This window comes from Pelodiscus sinensis, chromosome 3 (genome assembly GCF_052426305.1).
Source record: "Pelodiscus sinensis isolate ZL-2025 chromosome 3, ASM5242630v1, whole genome shotgun sequence".
NCBI lineage: Eukaryota > Metazoa > Chordata > Testudines > Trionychidae > Pelodiscus > Pelodiscus sinensis.
In genome coordinates this window covers 161,121,206-161,139,429 of record NC_143054.1, presented here as the reverse complement: position 1 = coordinate 161,139,429, position 18,224 = coordinate 161,121,206, and the positions used below count along the sequence as shown (strand labels likewise).

General features: G+C 45.3%; 1 protein-coding gene across 2 annotated transcripts in view; it reads right to left on the bottom strand.

Moving 5' to 3' along the window:
- The window catches only part of GALNT14 (polypeptide N-acetylgalactosaminyltransferase 14), a 214,770-nt gene that overhangs the window by 70,650 nt on the left and 125,896 nt on the right, over positions 1-18,224 (bottom strand). The window contains exon 3 of one of the 2 annotated variants that reach the window (XM_006118082.5): positions 9,491-9,589. The exons of the other annotated variant lie outside the window; for it this stretch is intronic. Coding sequence (XP_006118144.3) covers positions 9,491-9,589 — 99 coding nt within the window. The remainder of the gene's footprint in view (positions 1-9,490; positions 9,590-18,224) is intronic. 2 annotated transcript variants of the gene reach the window in all.

The window sequence follows — 18,224 nt, the reverse complement described above, 5'->3', positions numbered from 1 at the left end:
TCAGGGGGTAACCGAGATAGTCTGTTACAGAAAAAAACAACAAATGGTCTGGTAGCACTTTATTGACTAACAAAACATGTAGATGGTATCATGAGCTTTCATGGGCACAACCCACTTCTTCAGATGACCAGAGTTATGAGTTGGGGATATGAAAACTCAAAATAAATAGGAGAGGGGAAGGGGAGGGGGGAGAGAAAGAAAAAGGGAGGGGGATGGGAGACAGAGCATCATTAAGTATCTGGAGAATGGGATCTCTTATGCCTCCTGCAAGGAGGTTTACAGGATATGTTGAAAAAGGCTTTCTTTCTCGACAGATCCTCCTCTAGACTGCCGCTTTTTGCCGACAAAGTGCTGGGTCGGCAAAACGCGGTGGCCATTTTAATGCAAATTAGGCACGCGATATTTAAATCCCTGCCTCATTTGCAATGTCAACCTGCCTAATCTGCATCCCTCTGCTAACAGAGAGATGCAGTCTAGACATACCCTCAGTGTTTTCAGTTCTTTGAAGTACCTCTTATTTATAGATAATTTTCTTTCTGAAATTAAATGCAAGAAAATATATCGCAATAAAAATCAAGACAAATCAAAATATTTTGGGTCAAATCCCAAAGTCTGTGATCATTTGTACCAGACAAAAACACCCATTGTTATCAAAGGGCTTAGCCCAGAGAATTTACCTAAAGTCAGTTGTCAAATAAGGACTAGATTCTTTTCTGAGTTACTTTGAATTGACTCCAATATAGCTTCCTTAAGTTCACTGGGGCTAAGTCTAGACTGCAGGCTTCTTTCAGAAAAAGCTTTTCTGGAAGAGATCTTCTGGAAAAACTTCTTTTGAAAGAGAGCATCCACATTGATTGGACGCTATCTCACACTGAAGTTGTGATTACTGTGGACAGAGTGGCCACCAGGGCACCCGTGCTTTTTCCTGAAGGCCTCTTCTTTCGAAAAAACACTCTCTTCCACATCCACACACACCTTTTTCTGAAAAAGCTTTTTCGGAAAAAGGCTTCTTCCTAGTAGAATGAGGTTTACTGCCATTGGAAAAACCCTTCCGTTCTTTTGACTTTCTGTCGAAATAACTCAATAGCAGTGTGGACATAAGTATAGTTTTTCTGGAAAAATAGCTTTTTTTTCTGGAAAACTCTGCAGTATAGACATACACTGGGTTTAAATCAAGATTATGTTGGTATAACCAAGCACAAGCTGACCCTAACTTTTCATCATAGGGTAGGTTCCATCTTTGTCACTTGCATTTTAGAGGGATTCTCTTCAATATGCCCAAGAGTAAGTGTTTGTAGAATTAGGTCCATAAATGCCACCTGTAAATAATTATCAGCAAAAAATTGACACTGATGTAGGCAAAACGTGGATGCAGACATGAGAGGCCAGTGATGGCAGACATGAACCTATATTTTTTGTTTGTGTGTTCTTTTGTCACCCCTTAATACTTCCTGGTTTATAAAAATTACTCCAGACCTTGATCTGTCTGTATTTACAAACCCTTAATTCTCTCCATGGCAACATAATGGGACCTGTGAAAGAAAACCCAACAACATAAAGTGCTAGAGGGGTTGGAGGTCATGGTAATTGAAATCAGACAGAGAGAGAGAGGAGACAATGCCCCTTGAAATGAACTGCTCCAATGATCCAAAATGACTAATTATGCAGGAGATGGAGAGAGATATTACACCAAGAATAACCATAATGAGCTTTGATTACACTGCAGCTTCCGCACTGCATTCTCTCAAATACCCACCCGCTCTTTGAAATTCAAGAGTTCTCTTATGTTAACATCAAAAGGTAAAAGCGCATGTAGAGCTGTGTATTTACTCACTGGAGAGATGATTAGCAATTTTTTAAAAAGATGGCCAGGATTTTGGGGCAGAAAAAAAGAGAGGAAAAAAATTAGTCAGCACAAAGTGCTAATTATATAGCTTCAGAGTAACACCTGGCTTGGTTTTGCTCTTTTAATCAGAGCCATTTGAGCGATGGCACAGCCTCTATGCTGTGCCTTCATACTGCCTACAGATTAGGCGAATGACTTCACTCCGTTTTCTCAGCAACTGTAGGTTACACATCAGATTGCATGGAGAGGGAAGGTTGCAGGGTGCTAACTTCCTGGGACAATACCTGCTTCTACTTGTGGGTATTGGAAAAGGTAAGAAATGACAGTCTACCCTCTAATTACCTAAATATTTGATCTGGGATGTGCAGTGCTCATATCAAGATTTTTGTCAAAGGATTTCTGATAAGAGGCACATAAGTAAGCCTCCTGATCCTAATTCTGAAGACTCAGGTTGCAGATATCTAGAATAAATAGCAAACCCACAGTGGAATAAAACTGCACATCTCCCAACAGCTCCTGTATTTGGAAAGCATTCTCAACAGCATACCACAGCGGAGACTAACAGCCAAGCTGGGGCAGTTGTGAAATCATTGGAAATCTGGCTCTGGAAGTGATCAAAGGGAGCAAGATGGAAACTAAGCATTTAAATAAAAGAGAAAAATCAACGCTATGTAACAAGGAGAAATGGAGTCTAAGCCAGATGTTAGCAGTAGGAGGGATCAGATCATTGGGGAAAGGTAAACCCCCCCACCACAACTGGGACCTATGTTACGGCATCATTAAAACTCTGTACATTGGACTGAGCTCTGTTCCGATTTGGCTACACCTTTGGGTGTTAACAGATATAGCAGCTCAGGGATAAAGTTAAAATATAGGGTCAAAACCTAAGCTGGCGTAAGTTTATCTCCACTGAAGTCAGTGGAGCTGAATCAGTTTACACCACTTATTTAAGGAAGTTTGGCTCACTCTTGGTCCAGCATGGCTTGCTGTCTCTCTTTCAGGACTTTCCAAAGAAGTCTGAGCTGCTGATTTTCCTTGGCATCTTAGGGTATGTCTACACTACCCCCCTAGTTCAAACTAGGGGGGGTAATGTAGTCATACGGAGTTGCAAATGAAGCCCGGATTTGAATTTCCCGGGCTTCATTTGCATAAAGCCGGCCGGCGCCATTTTTAAATGCCGGCTAGTTCGGACCCCGTGCCGCGGGGCTACACACAGCACAGACTAGCTAGTTCGGATTATGCTTCCTAATCTGAACTATCTGTATGCTTCGTGGAACGATGTGTACAGCTAGTTTGGATTAGGAAGCCTAATCCGAACTAGCTAGTCCGTGCCGCGTGTAGCCGCGCGGCACGGGGTCCGAACTAGCCGGCATTTAAAAATGGCGCCGGCCGGCTTTATGCAAATGAAGCCCGGGAAATTCAAATCCCGGGCTTCATTTACAACTCCGTATGACTACATTACCCCCCCTAGTTCGAACTAGGGGGGTAGTGTAGACATACCCATAGGTACTAGGTAAACAGTCATTCACTGTCCCTCTCTTAATAGCCCAGTTAATGTCTTAAAAGGATCTCTCTCACACACTTCATTGTCCCTATTTAAAGAAGAAGGGCATCTTCCTGAGGGTTCAGTCTCCATTTCTTCTTAATAGACGAGGCATTATCTCGTCCCCTTGTAGGCGTGATGGCTTTTTACCATCCCAGAGGTATCCCAAAATAGCTATTCTGCTTCTTTTGAGCATGCCCATTATTTCAAAATATAACAGGCTCGCTATTCTGATATCCTCATAAACCTCGTTCCACAAGGAGTAAGGGATGTTTTGGAAGAGCAATTTATTTCAAAATAAGTGCTGCATAGACATAGATAAATTTCAAAATAAGTGATTTTGAAATAACATTGAAATAAGCTACGCGATTTGCGTAGCTCAAATTGCATATCTTATTTCAACCTACAGTGCTGTGTAGACACACCCAATGAGACTGAGGGGGATTCCTAGAGAAGACCCACCAAATCAAACACTGGGGGAACCCCCATCAACACTGGTACTCCTCACTTGATGATGAGTAAGGGAGCGTTTGTTCCCCTCGACCTCCCTCTGTAGAGATGGTGCCAAAGGTTGAATTAAGATACTTTGACTCCAGCTACATAATGTAGCTGGAGTGGAGTATCTTAATTTGACCTTCCAGATAAGTATAGACAAGGCCTAAGACAGTGCTCTGAGAAGGGGAGGATAAGACAGGGCAGCCAGGTAAATAGAGAGATAAGACCCTATCATACCCTTCCTCTCCTTCCTCACTTCCGGCTTAAGAGTAGCCTGCCTCTTTTCTTGTGCTCAGTTTGGCATCTGCTTCCCTTTCAGCTCTGAAGATAATTCCCCAGTGAGCTTAGGTGCTTTACCGACAGTCTCATACATTGCAGCAATTCCTCACCTGGCAGACTGCCAGTCCCTCACACTTCACAATTTCTGTCCTATTCAGAGCTTACAGGAATTTGGCTGATCCCAGACTGTTGCAGAGACCTTTGGGATGAGACATAAAACAGAAGTTTTGATAACCTGTGATCATTAAAGATGCCATGTGGCCCATTTTACTGGCATAAGCCCATCAACCCTGCTGTTCCAATCAGATTCTTGCCTGGGAAGTACACCCTGTCTCCCTAAAATCCCCCTCTTCGTTTCAGTTAGATGCGGGATTTGACTTCAGTTTTTGCCTTGCACGATGCTGAGTGTAGCATGGTGGCCATCCTGCTCCAGGCATATGAAGGGTTAAAATAGCTATGGGAGAGGGCTGTCGCTAGGGACCAATCATGAGACACCTTGCAGCAGCCAATCAGAGCATAGGAGGACTGTATAAAAGAGATGGCTGGACAGGTTGAGCACAGTGTCACTCCTGCCTTAGCAGGTGAAGGACCTAGCTGCCTGCTAGCCAGGGTGCCATGGACAGAGGAGTGCTGGGGAAAAGCAGAGTGAGCCAGGGGAGCTCCAGCCTGAGTAGTCCCAGGTTGAGGCCCAGGGCCAGAGGCCTGAGGGATACCAGTGCTGCAGGAAGGTAGCCAGGGCAGGCAAAGGCAACAGGTCCTCACCCCCTTGCCTATTATGAGTGGCTATGGCCAGACTGCATTTGGCCCCTGAGGCAGAGGCTAAATAACGAGTGGAAGTAGGGTCACAGAGGCAAAGTAGATATAGGTGGTTGGAGGGGGGGGGGGGTCTCTGAGGGGGAGGACCCCAGAGTATGGGGGCACTCTGGCAGGGCAGTATCCAGAGGGTAGGGTTCTTTAATCTGGGAGGGACACAGGTGCTAATTAACATCTGCACGGAATAGCAGGCGCAACACCAGCCAGAGAAGGTGGCTCCAGCATTGAGCAGAGCTAGCTCCCAGAGTGACCAGCAGGAGGTGCCCTGTGTTACACTGAACAGCCATTGACTTTGATGGATGCATATCAGGATCAAGTCCATCAAGCAGAGTGTTTCACCCCAGAGATAGCTGCACTACAGTGGAAGGTGCAAGAGATATTCCCACATGCATGTTATAGTTTGCAAAGCACCTTGGGGCTCTTCACAGATAGAGAGGGTTACGTGATGGTAAGATGTTACTAGTAATCGCTGTTAGGAGCCGTTGCGGTTGATCAAGCCCTTGCTGAGTCCAGCTCCTTTACTTCAGCATTATTCTTTACCCTCCCACCTGCTGTGCTGCTGTGGATGTCTTTAGCTCTCCCTAGGACAGCAGGAGCAGGAAATGACAAGGAGTTTTCTTTTTAAATTCAAGTTTGTAGGAGGCAGCGGGAGATCATGGGAGGAAAAGAATGTGGGAAAAGAAATACAGGGTGTCAAGTAGGGTAGACAGCTGTGAAAAGGTTCCAGGTTTCCCCCCACAGCCTCTCTTTTTTCAGGTATTTATATGGCCCCATCACCAGAGTTTCTGAATGCTCTGCAATCTTTAATTCATTTATCCTCCCCACAACTGCCCGGAGAGGTAGAAAAGTGCTATTATTCCCATGTAACAGGTGGAAAATTGAAGGGCAGAGAGATTAAGTAACTTGCCCGAGGTCACACAGAAAAATCTGTGGTAGAGCCAGGCATCAAACCCAGGTCTCCTGATGCCCAGTATAATATACTCCTTAATGACAATGCCATATTTCTTCCTATCTGCCATATTCTCTCTTTCCAGCCTCCTCCTATTTTTCTTTTGCCTTGACCCTAGAAGCCTACCTCATCCCTGAGATGTTCACACATACTAATGCTGATAAAAGAATTCCCAGAGAACTATGCATTCAATTAATTTGGGCTCCCCCCCCCCCCCCCATTGGCAAATGGTGGGGGAATAGACCATGATTTTCTTCAACCAATTAATTATTCAACATGAATTTTTAATTTTTGTCAGTGACTAATTCTCAGGATGCAGATTGTTCACAAATGGTGTGTGGCTGATGTTCAAAATGTGAGAAATCCACAAGTTGTGTCATGCTGACTACTGACAGAAGTCACACTACATTATTCCCATCCCCTGACTAGGTCACTCATGCCACTGACCAGGCAGGAGCCAGACATGCAGATTTTGCAGTCCAATTCAAAGTTTGTTTGCAGTGAAGATTCAAGTATTCAAGCTTCAGATGAGGATTCAAGCTAGTAAGGATCTCACATGTCTTTGGGAAAGTGCACAAACAGCATCAAACTGAAACCTACTTTTGAGTTCTGAGGATGATTAATGGTGACTTGCCCCCCACTATTTGCTCATTTTCAGTATATACATGCATCATGCTCCAATGGGTTGATGTGTCCAGTTAGGACGGTGCAGCCTATCCCCACTCTTGTGATTTTTACAACAAGTAATTTCTTTCCCATTTTTCTTCCTCGTGTTTACAATGATGTCCACTGATTTGTGATGAAGACTCTGGGGAACGGTCATCATCTTATTTCACTGCCAGGCAGGCAAACTCAGGGCCACTGCTCTGATGATTAGCCAGGGACAAATTATTAATGTTTACTTATATTTCTACAGCACCTGGTCTGTAACTAAGATTTCTAGGACCCCATTATGGTAGGCAACGGACAGTGTTCAGGAATAACTTTGAAGGGAAGAGGAATCCATGGCAAAGAGAAGATAAAACAGTGAAACAAAGAGGTAATGTTTCCTAGTAGTTATAGCCTGAGCACTCTTCCTGAAACAATCTCTCTCTGCCCCACTTTATCCCCATTAACAAAAGGAGGCTAGACAGCGCATACTAATTTCACAGTGCTACCAAGAGGCTTAATTCAAAAAGGCAGTGGAGAGAACACTCAACTGGGACTCAGAACAGCTGGGTTTTATTCCTGGCTTTACCACTGACCTGCTGGATGATCTTGGGCAAGTTAAGTCACTGCTCTATGCCTCAGTTTCCCCAGCCAATAGAGACAGTGCTACTTACCATCCTTTGCACTTTGAAAGGTACTAATGAAAAGTGCTTTTACAAGAGCTATATATGATTATTATTGTTGCACATAAAGTGCTCTGACGTCCTTTGGCAGAAGCACAAAGTAGTATTAAGGCAGATTTTGTGCTGACTGACATATGGAAAAATGTATCAACAAGAGGTTACTGAGGTCATGGAAGAGAGATTTCTAAGATCCAATTAAGCCAAGCAGTTACTGAGTGAGACAAAACAGACCAGAGATCCGGATATATTAGCTTACAAAGGCTTAAGAGGACACTAGATCTGAACTGGGTTCAAAAGCAGGCAGGAAACAGAGGTTGTTTGGAGCTGAGCCAGCATGGGCCGGGCTGCTGACAGAATTGTCAGGCCCCAGGGCAAAGTGGGGGACAGATCCTTGGACGGAAGGGGTGAGGGTGAGGCTAGTCCCTCAGCATCAGCCAGTCCTTCAAGGTGGCCAAACTTACTGGTGCTCCAAATCACATACAGCAATCTTCAGAAGTCCAAGAGCCCAGGCACACTGGCTTCCGCCCCACAGAAGGCCCCTGATGGGGCTTTTCAATCTCACTCCTTTTGCAGCCCCAGATTCCCTGCAGATGCAGAGCTGAAGCTGAGAGACACACACCCTGGTGGGCCTCTCCCCTATCACTCCTCTTTCAAGGCAGATGTCCTGAGCTCCCCCTTCCCCAGTCTGGTACATGGAGAATGGGGGTGGGGTGCTCCACAAGCCACCCTTACTCTGTTCCCTTCCCTTACTTACATGAGAAATCCACTTGTCAAACGCTTGTATAATAAACATGACTGAATGCACCTGACCACTGCTTTGGGGTGAGCCGCCCACTGAACGAAGTGCACTGATCTAACAGGACAGAAGTTGTGACTAGTTTTCAAGAAATCTTTCCATTCCACAGCAATGAGCTTTGTTAGAATCAAGATACACTGGAATTCAATGCTGCTTTTAGAAAACCTGCAGTGAAAATGAAGCATGAGCTCTATCACACTACAGAAAACCACAGCCAAGAACGATCCAACACATGGAAGAATGGCCACATGCTCAGACCTCTCCACTGCTCACTTAGGGTGGGTCTACATGGCTCCCGAAACTTGAAATTGCGTAGTTTATTTAGTCTATTTCTAAATAGCTTATTTCGTCATTTGGCGCTGTCTACACAGTCAAATAAATGAAATAAAGCGCTATTTTGAGCCATCCCTTACTCCTTGTAGAATGAGGTTTACAAGGATGGCGAAATAGCACGTCCGTTATATTTCGAAATTGTGGACGCATTCAAAAGACACAGGGTAGCTATTTCGGGATACCTACCGGTATCCCAAAATAACTTTGCTGTGTAGACATACCCTTAAGGTGTGTCTACACTGCACCCTTATCTCAAAATAATCTATGCAATTTGAGCTAAGCAAATTGCATAGCTTATTTCAAGTTAATTTCCAAAAATAGCTTATTTTGATATTTGGAGCTGTCTACACAGCACCACATTTTGAAATAGAGTGCTATTCCAAAACGTCCCTTAATCCTCATGGAACGAGGTTTAGAGGGACATTAGAATAGTGTGCCCGTTATATTGAAAGCTATATTGAAATAACGGGCACGCTGTAAAGACGCAGAAAACACTGTTTCGAGATACCGGAAGTATCCCAAAATAGCGCCGCTGTATAGACACACCCTTAGAGCTCAGGAACAGTCCATGACAAAGCAGCTTCTCTCTCTGAGCCATCAGAGTTTCTCAGCCAACTCTCCTTGCTAGCATCCCTTGTGGCCGACTGGTATCACTGGGGAAGTCAAAAAAATGATACTAAAGCAGACCTTTGCAAAGCCACAGATACGACTCTGGAAAACCACAGCTCAGCATTAACAGTCACGTGAATATAAAACCTGCCATCCCAAGAGCCATCTGGTTGTTGACATGCTCTCAACCGCAACACTGTCAGACATTTCAAAGGAAGACACTCCATAACGCACCGCGTTGGGCAAAACTACTTCATGGGAATCAGATCTCAGGATCTCCTCAGCTAGTGCTCGTCCTAGGACCTGGATGAGTAGTCTTTGTAACCCTGGTAAGCGTAGCTGAAAAGAGGATTATCTTTCATACAAAGGTCTAACTCTTTTTTGAAATGGGAAGGATTTTCTGTCATAGTGTGAGGAAAATGACACGCGTGCTTTTGAAGCAGGGTCATACATATTATGCTACACTCACATATTAATTTGCATAAGTCTTTCTTACCTTCTGATAGTTCTTAAGAGGGTGGATCTGGCTTCATTGTGAAAGGTGATGATGATACTCGTTGACGGAAGATCTGGACGATAGTGCAAAGTAGTACATCTGAGTAGGTGGAAAAGATACAGGTGTCACTAAAGTTCTGGAATGTAAAATGGCAGGTGATGTAATAGACACAAATATTAAAGGTATGGTGTAAAGGTAGATGGTATGCATTCAGAGTTTTCCTGGAACTACTTGGTTTTCTGAGCTATTCATTTCTATTTGACCCAGAATCTGTAGCATCCTATTGTGTGGGATGAGATGACTGGGATTTCTATCATTCCACTTTCTGCTTTGTTTCTGGGTCTAGCAATGGGATTCCCCAAAGAGGTTCAGCTTATATAGATACAGTGTTTGAGGAATCTCAAAGGGTATGTCTACACTACAGCACTAATTCGAACTAACTTAATTCGAATTAGTTAATTCTAAATAAGCTAATTCGAATTAGTGCATCTAGACCTAAAAACTAGTTCGAATTAGCACTTTGTTAATTCGAACTAGCATGTCCACATTGAGTGGACCCTGAACTGAGGTTAAGCATGGCCGGAAGCACTGCCGGCAGGGCATCAGATTAGGACTTAGAGTGTGGAGCTGCTGTCTCAGGCTAGCCAAGGGCTGTGCTTAAAGGGACCTGACCTCCACCCCAGACAGACAGTTCTCAGGGGTTCCCCGCTTGCTTGTCTACCTCGATGAGGGACAGCAAAGCAGTCCTGGCTTGGAGTACCCTGAATGCCCACACTCGGCACATCACAGCACTCGGCCATCAGCCCGGCTGCACTTGCCGCAGGCTGCCATCCGGGGGGGTCAATCGGAGGGCTGCAGGAGAGCTTCCACCCCGAGGAGCCCGCAGAGCCACCCCAGTCCTCCCCATCAGGGTCTCGTACCCCATTCCTCCCTCACATCCTTCCACTAACCCCTCCCTAGCCCCCCTTCCTGATATACAAAATAAAGGACACGTGTGTTCAAAAATAGAAACTCTCTTTATTGAACAAAACTCGGGGAGACTGGGAAAAGGAGGTGGGAGAGGGGAAGAGAGAGGGTGGGAGAGGGGAGGAGGAAACCTGGGAGGAGGGAGCTGGAAGGGGGAAGCCAGGGTAAGGAGGAGGAGGGGAGGTATCAAACTATGGTACACCATATCTTCAGTACTGTGTACAGATGTGATCTCCTCACTCCAGAAAATATATTTTGGCCTTGGAAAAGGTTCAGGAAAGGGCAACTAAAATGATCAGGGGTTTGGAACAGGTCCCATATGAAGAGAGGCTAAAGAGACTGGGACTTTTCAGTTTAGAAAAGAGGAGACTGAGGGGGGATATGATAGAGGTCTATAAAAGCATGAGTGGTGTGGAGAGGGTGCATAAAGAAAAGTTCTTCATTAGTTCCCATAATAGAAGGACTAGAGGACACCAAATGAAATGAATGGGTAGCAGGCTTCAAACTAATAACAGAAAGATCTTCTTCACAAAGCAAATAGTCAACCTGTGGAACTCCTTTCTGCAGGAGGCTGTGAAGGCTAGAACTAGAACAGAGTTTAAAGAGAAGTTAGATACATTCATGGAGGTTGGGTCTATGGAGTGCTATTAGCCAGGGGGTAGAAATGGTGTCCCTGGCCTCTGTTTGTGGAAGGCTGGAGATGGATAGCTTGGTCATTGTCTTCAGTCCATCCGCTCCAGGGTACCTACTGTTGGCCACTGTTGGCAGACAGGCTACTGAGCTAGATGGACCTTTGGTCTGACCCAGTACGGCCATTCTTATGTTTTTATGTTCTAAGCTCAGGGCTCAGGGTCGGGGTCTCACTGGACCACCTTGATTTTCATGAAAACCTGCTCCTGGGTGGCCAGGCTGGCAGCTATCCTGCCCTAGATGGCCACTTTCCTGTGCCTAGTGCGGAGGTCATGGACGTTGGAGGCTTCCCCCCCAAACCTCGATGAGGTCCACGATGTCCGCACTAAACCAGGCGGGCGCCCACCTCTTGCGGACCTGGGCAGGCTCCTGGGAGCCACCAGCCTGGTCCCGGGAAGAGGCGGAGGGCTGGGTGGCAGCGGGTGGCTGGCTCGTGCCGTGCCAGGTGCAGGGTCTGCTGGCTGGGTGCTGGCAGGCTTGCACCTGGCACGGGCACCGTAGCCAGACCGTGCCCCTTTAAGGGCTCCAGGGCCGGGAGGGGGGCAGACGAGTTTCCCTGGTGGTGCCCAGAGTGGCCACCAGGGCAAGCTGGGGAGGGCTAGCCTCCCACTAGTTCGAATTAAGTCGCTACACAGCCCTTAATTCGAATTACTTAATTCAAACTAGGCGTTTCTCCTCGTAGAATGAGGTTTACCTAGTTCGAATTAAGCGCTCCGCTAGTTCGAATTAAGTTCAAACTAGCAGTTTGCCTGTGTAGCTCCTATAAAAGTTAATTCGAACTAACGGCTGTTAGTTCGAATTAACTTTGTAGTGTAGACATACCCAAACAGACTTTGATGGACCACTCCTGGAATAAATATTGTCACATCACAAGCAGTATTATGCAGTGGGGCCAGACCTGAAGAGTTCCCTACAGCCTGACTAGACTTGTCCTTCTCCTGCACATTGAGGATTGAAGTGCTTTCAAGTGCAGATGTGTAGCAACTTCTGCCTTTGAGGGTCTTAGGGCAGAAAAATTTTCCTCCATGCAGCTGGCCCCTTCCAGAAGGCTTGGAAGGGGCTCCCACATCTGTGGGCTCTTTTGACTGCGGTCATCACACCACACTGAAAATATCTGCTCATCCAACCCTAAGTGGTGTACGAGCAAATTTATAAAGAATATTTCTCAGATACAGCTAAAAGTACAATAGTCATTCTTTTTCCTTCTCTTTCACTCTCCATCCAGGAGCTCAAAGCCCTTTGTACACTTGGATGACTTATGCCGTACAGCTGGTATTATTCCTCCTACTCTATAGAAAAGTCAATTGAGAAATGGAGAATTCAAGTGAATTGCCCAAGGCTACATGCTGAGGCAGCAGCAGAACCAGAATTAGTACCTATGTATCCTGGCCCCCAGACATTTGAGATTTCACAACCTTCCTAGGCAATTTATTCCAGCACCTTTACTCCTGACTGTGTTCCCATTTCCCAGAGCTGTGGCCCTGCTTTCAGAACCAGCTGGGGGGAGAGGGATGCAAACAGGGGGAGGGGCGTAATCCTGAAAAGTTTGGGGACCACTGGTCTAGTGGTTATAACACTGTACTGAAAATTAGGAGAGCTGGGTTCTGTTCCTTCATCTTCTGTCTATGATCTTGAGCAAATCTCTTCATGCCTCTGTTTCTCCTCCCACCCTTTATCTTGTCTATTTCTCCTGTAAGCTCTTTGGGGCAGGGACTGCCTCTTTCTTGTTAATGTTTGCCCAGTGCTCAGCACAATGGGACCTCGATTTCATACAGCTAGGGGTTCTGGCACTTCCATAATGTAATAAACAATTCAGGCCACCTCATTAGTCCCATACATGTGTATCCCTTTGCAGTAGAAATAACCCGGTGTAGAAGTGTCATGTGAAGTTCTAGGTCAGTCTGTAACAGTGATTGGGTGAATGGAGAACAATCTCCTAAAGAGCTGCCTCTACCCCCCTACACTGCTCTATGCTCCCTCCTCTGGTGTGTCACCTAGAGATCGAACTACAAATCTCCTGAACTTTGCCTTGCTCCACCATCAGAAGGTTTCTCTGTGAAGCCTGACAACTAATTGGTCTCTTACAAGAGAAACAGTTTTCAAAAGGCTCCTTTCATAGATTGTATTGGCTCTCCTGCCACAGAAACTGTGGGGCCTGATGCTGATTGGACTTACAGCAGCTTGGCACCCCCACAGAGTCATTCCCCATTGACACCAGCATGAATGAGATCAAAAGCAGGCACGGAGGGAGGATGCTGATGCAAACATGAGGTCATTTGTGAAATGTTTATGCCATGTGCCACTTTAGCAGCTTTGTGAGCACTGTGTAGAATTCTCGGATGGCTTGGAGCACCGTGCTGAGATCTTTATTTCCACTGAGCCCACCCATTCTGGCAATATTTACTCCCGCAGCGGAGAAGGAATCACTAGCCGAGTATAAATTAAACAGCGTAAACTACGGAGGGGGTTAAAACAGCAGAATAAAGGGGAAAATCTCACAAGAGATCTCTTTCCCTTCATAGGACTGAACTCCAATACAGTTTTGTCTGTTGACCTTCTAGTCTTATAAGTGCACAGACTAGCAGGATGGCAGGTGAGTTGAGAACAGAGTAGTGAAGGGTCAAATCTACAAAGCAGAGATCCTAGTTGAATTTGCCCAAAGTCTAGGGGAAAGTCCAGCCATGCAGGTTTTGTTCAGGACCATCCCTAGAAAATGGAAACACGTTACAATCCATGTGATTTATTCTGCCATCAGTGCTCATTCATGACCTTGACTATAGCTACCGCTTGAAGACGCACCAGGTCACCCTACTGACCTATCCGCTCCAGTGGTCTATCTCCAGTAGTAGCCAATGCTTGACGCTTCATGGAAAGATGAATGCCCACAAGATACCTAATTATCTGTACAATGCTGAAAATGCTACTGAGCAAAAATTCCTTCCAGATCTCCACAGACAATCAGCTCATGCCCTGAAATGAACCGTAAGATTCAGTTGTCCTTGTGATCTTTGCCTGTACTCTTACATCAGTCACTAATGGTCAGAAAACTAGCCAGCCTGGTTTTAAATCCAGCCACGGAATGGGGTTCACTGACTTCCTGAGGCAATGAGTTCCATAGGCTCTAAAGAGATTGTTTCAAAATTCCCTGTTCTTTAATCATACAATGTGGCCACTCGGTCAGGGCAGAAGGGAGAGACTGTTTTCACTACAGTCTTCAATATACAGAGTCCCATATCCAGAACCACAACCATGCTACCAGTCTCCTTCCCAAATTAAAACATCTTCACTCCTGAAATCATTGTGATCCTCAGCTGGTTTCACTGACTTTAGTAAAGCTATCCTGATTCACACCAGGTGAATACCCACTCAATAAATCCAGATCAACCTCTAATATCTTTGGGTATGTCTACACTGCATTCCTCTTTCGAGAGAGGAATGCAAATGAAGCGCGAATTTGAATTTCCCACACTTCATTTGCATAATAGCATCCAGGCGCTATTTCAAAATATCCTATTTCGAAAAAAGAAATGCTGTTTAGATAGGGTTATTTCGAAAGAAAAACCTTCTTTCAAAATGACCCTTACTCCTATGAGGTTTAAGAAAAATTTCGAAAGAAGGGTTTTCTTTTGAAATAACTGTGTCTAGACAGCATTTCTTTTTTCAAAATAGGGTATTTCGAAATAACCCCTGGACGTGATTATGCAAATGAAGCATGGGAAATTCAAATCTGCGCTTCATTTGCAATTTTGCTCAGCTGCATTTGCATTCCTCTCTTGAAAGAGAAATGCAGTGTAGACATATCCTTTGCTGCTGTTTGGGGGTCCATTGAGTCTTCACTGTATCTTTAAAGTGAAACAGCTGAACTGAAATGCTGTAGGATGGCCAGTTTCCAACATCACGTCATCATGTATCACATTTTCCCTCAGGGTTTTACCCCATCTGAGCAGCTTGTGTGCCCTTCTATAACTGGCACTGCACATCACTCAGACACCTGCAATGCATTATCCAAAATAAACTATCAGTCTCTTCTCTGAGAATCCTGAAAGTGCAGGACACAGGAGAAGGGCTGATGATGTTGGCCCATGGGCAATACATTTCCTTTATCAAAGTTACATAGGAATACCAAGAGCAGAGCGTTACTCTGCTGCCAAACACTCACCTTCTTGTGCCTTTACCGTACCATGTTGCTTTGGTCTCCTATGTCCTACAACAGTTCACTCGCATTCACAGTAGTTTTTCCTATTAGCTGATTGGGGAAATCAAAGCTGATACACATCTCCGAGATGAATGCTGCTTGCAGACAGCCTGTATGGTTACTCTTTCTCAGTGTCCATACTAAACATTTCTCCCTTAACTGCTCCCAGATGTGTGTCCTTCCCCGCATTTTGAATTGGCATCAAGAAGGAGTGCTGTGTATCAAACAAAGCATGCTATTTTGGGCATCGTAATGAAAGAGCTTGCCAAATACATCACCTAGACTGAGGGACAGTTTAGGAAATGTTCAGATTTATCAATTCCACAAAGACATGATGCAGCCTCCTTGTATTTGGGTGTCATATGCCTTTAAAACTCCAGCTGCAATTGCAGTACAGTAATTCCTCATTTAACACGTGTCCGCTTAACATGTTTTCGTGATAGCACGATTTTTTTTGGGAATGTTTTTTGAATTACACAACCGTCCCCAGAATAACACAATTTCCCCAGCTGGCCCATTTCCGGCGGCTGCATGGGGCTTCCCCCACCTCCCTGCAAAGCAGTGGAAGGCTTGCCGCTCGCCACGTCGTTACCTGGCGACCCCCCCTCGCTGGACACAGTGCGGGTCCCGGCAGACCCATCACAGGAGCATACTCCCAACCCAATCCCCCTCCCCTTTCCTCCCCTTCCCTTCCCCAGAGCCAAACACCTCCCGTCCCTGCTGTAACCCAGTCCCCTTTCTCCCTCAACCTTTATGTCCCGATCCCAACAGACACCACCGCTTGAAACGCAACCCCCACCTTTTCCATTATTTTCAATAGGAAAATTGACCCCGCATAACACGTTTTCACTTAACACGATCATTTTCTGAAACATATCTATAGTGTTAAATGAGGAATTACTGTATAGTTACTTATGGACAGTCCCAACCTGATTAGAGAGTGGCCAAGATTTTCTTCAGGCAGGAAGGTGGAAGTAGCAGCCAATACTCCAAATATAAATACTTTCAGGCTCTGCAAGCTCAAGTCCAAAAACTCATAGAATCCTAGCACTGGAAGGGACCTCTAAAGGTCATCAAGTCCAATCCCCTGTCCTCACGGGAGGACCAAGCACTGTCTAGATCATCCCTGACAAGTGTCTCTCCAACCTGCTCTTAAATATCTCCAATGATGGAGATTCCACAACCCCCCTAGGCAATTTATTCCAGTGTTTAACCACCCTGACAGTTAGGAAATTTTTCCTAATGTCCAACCTAAACCTCCCTTGCTGCAGTTCAAGCCCATTGCTTCTTGTCCTATCATCAGAGGGCAAGGAGAACAATTTTCCACCTCCTTCCTGAGACATCCTTTTAAATACCTGAAAACCGCTATCATGTCCCCTCTCAGTCTGCTCTTTTCTAAACTAAACATGCCAAATTCTTTCAGTCTTCCCTCATAGCTCATGTTTTCTAGATTGTTAATCATTTTTGTTGCTCTTCTCTGGACCTTCTCCAATTTCTCCACATCTTTCTTGAAATGTGGTACCTAGGGATGTGAATAACTAGTCAACTATCTGATAAGCAAATGCTTATTGGATACTCGATAGGTTAGTCAACTAGTCGCTTCCCGCCCCCCCTTCTGCCTCTATCAGAAAGAGGCAGAAAGGGGAGGGAGAGGAGGAGATGCTTCAAAGTGGCAGCGTCTCATGGAGCTGGGGGCCAGACTCCGGGGTCCACATGGGACTGCCGCTTTGCAATGCTGCATGCAGTGTTTCAAAGCAGCAGCACCACACGGAGCCTGGTGTCAGCTGGTGTCAGAGTGGGAAGCTGTGGGGAGCACATGGCCAGTGGGGGACTGCTTGAGTTGCCCCCTTGCTCCCCGCAGTGCTACACTTCAAAGGCAGAAGTTGCTACACTTCAAAGGCAGAAGTTGCTACACTTCAAAGGCAGAAGTGCCTTTATTGACAAGTCGAATAGTTGATGCAAATTGCATTGTTTGTTCAATTAGCCAAATAATCGAAATTTTACATCCCTAGTGGTGCCCAGAACTGAACACAATACTCCAACTGAGGAGTCATCAGCACATAGCAGAGTGCAAGAATGACTTCTTGTGTCTTGCTCACAACACTCCTGTTAATGCATCTCCTAGTAATAGGTTGAATCAAAATCCCAGAGACCTGATTCGCTGTTACCTTGCACCTGGGGGGCTAGCCTGCACCTATTAAATGGGTATAAAACACCACTGTTCTGATCTGGTTTTACACCCACATTGCTCCAGTATATTTCACTGCACCAGGTGCAGGGCAATGGAGGCTTGGACCTGAGCACCAAGTGCACCATCATACTGGAAAAGTGCCCTTCTAATTCTGAATCCTATGTCTCAGATCTGGCTGTAGCTGGGTGGGGAATGACTCCTGCAAATAAGGCTCCTTCAAGTCATGCTTTGAATATGTGACACCAAGCACAGTAGCACCAAGTCTCCTCCCACAATGGTTTTGTACATGGGTAGCTCCACTGGTGTTATTCCTGATTTACACCAGTCTGTGCAATAAGAGAAATGGGCCCAAAGTTTGGAGAAATTTGTCAGTGAAATAAGGAATGAAAAGTTCTAACAGGATCCTTCCACCCAGCCTCCGTGTTTGTTTCCCAGTGTAATAGCAGCTAAATACCCTGGTGCCTGACAAGGCAGAGTATTGTTTAAGCTGTTGACTACAAGTGTTTTTTTGGCACTTGCTTCAGTGATAAAAACCACAGCTTGGAAAAGCATTAAATTCAGCATGTCCAGGGTTATTCTGTGTGACAATTACATCTGGGGTAATTTCAATTTAATACCTCCCCGCAAGTGAAAATTGCAGCATGCCGCCCTAAAATTGCTGTAATAATGAAAATAAGCCCATTAAGAGCTGC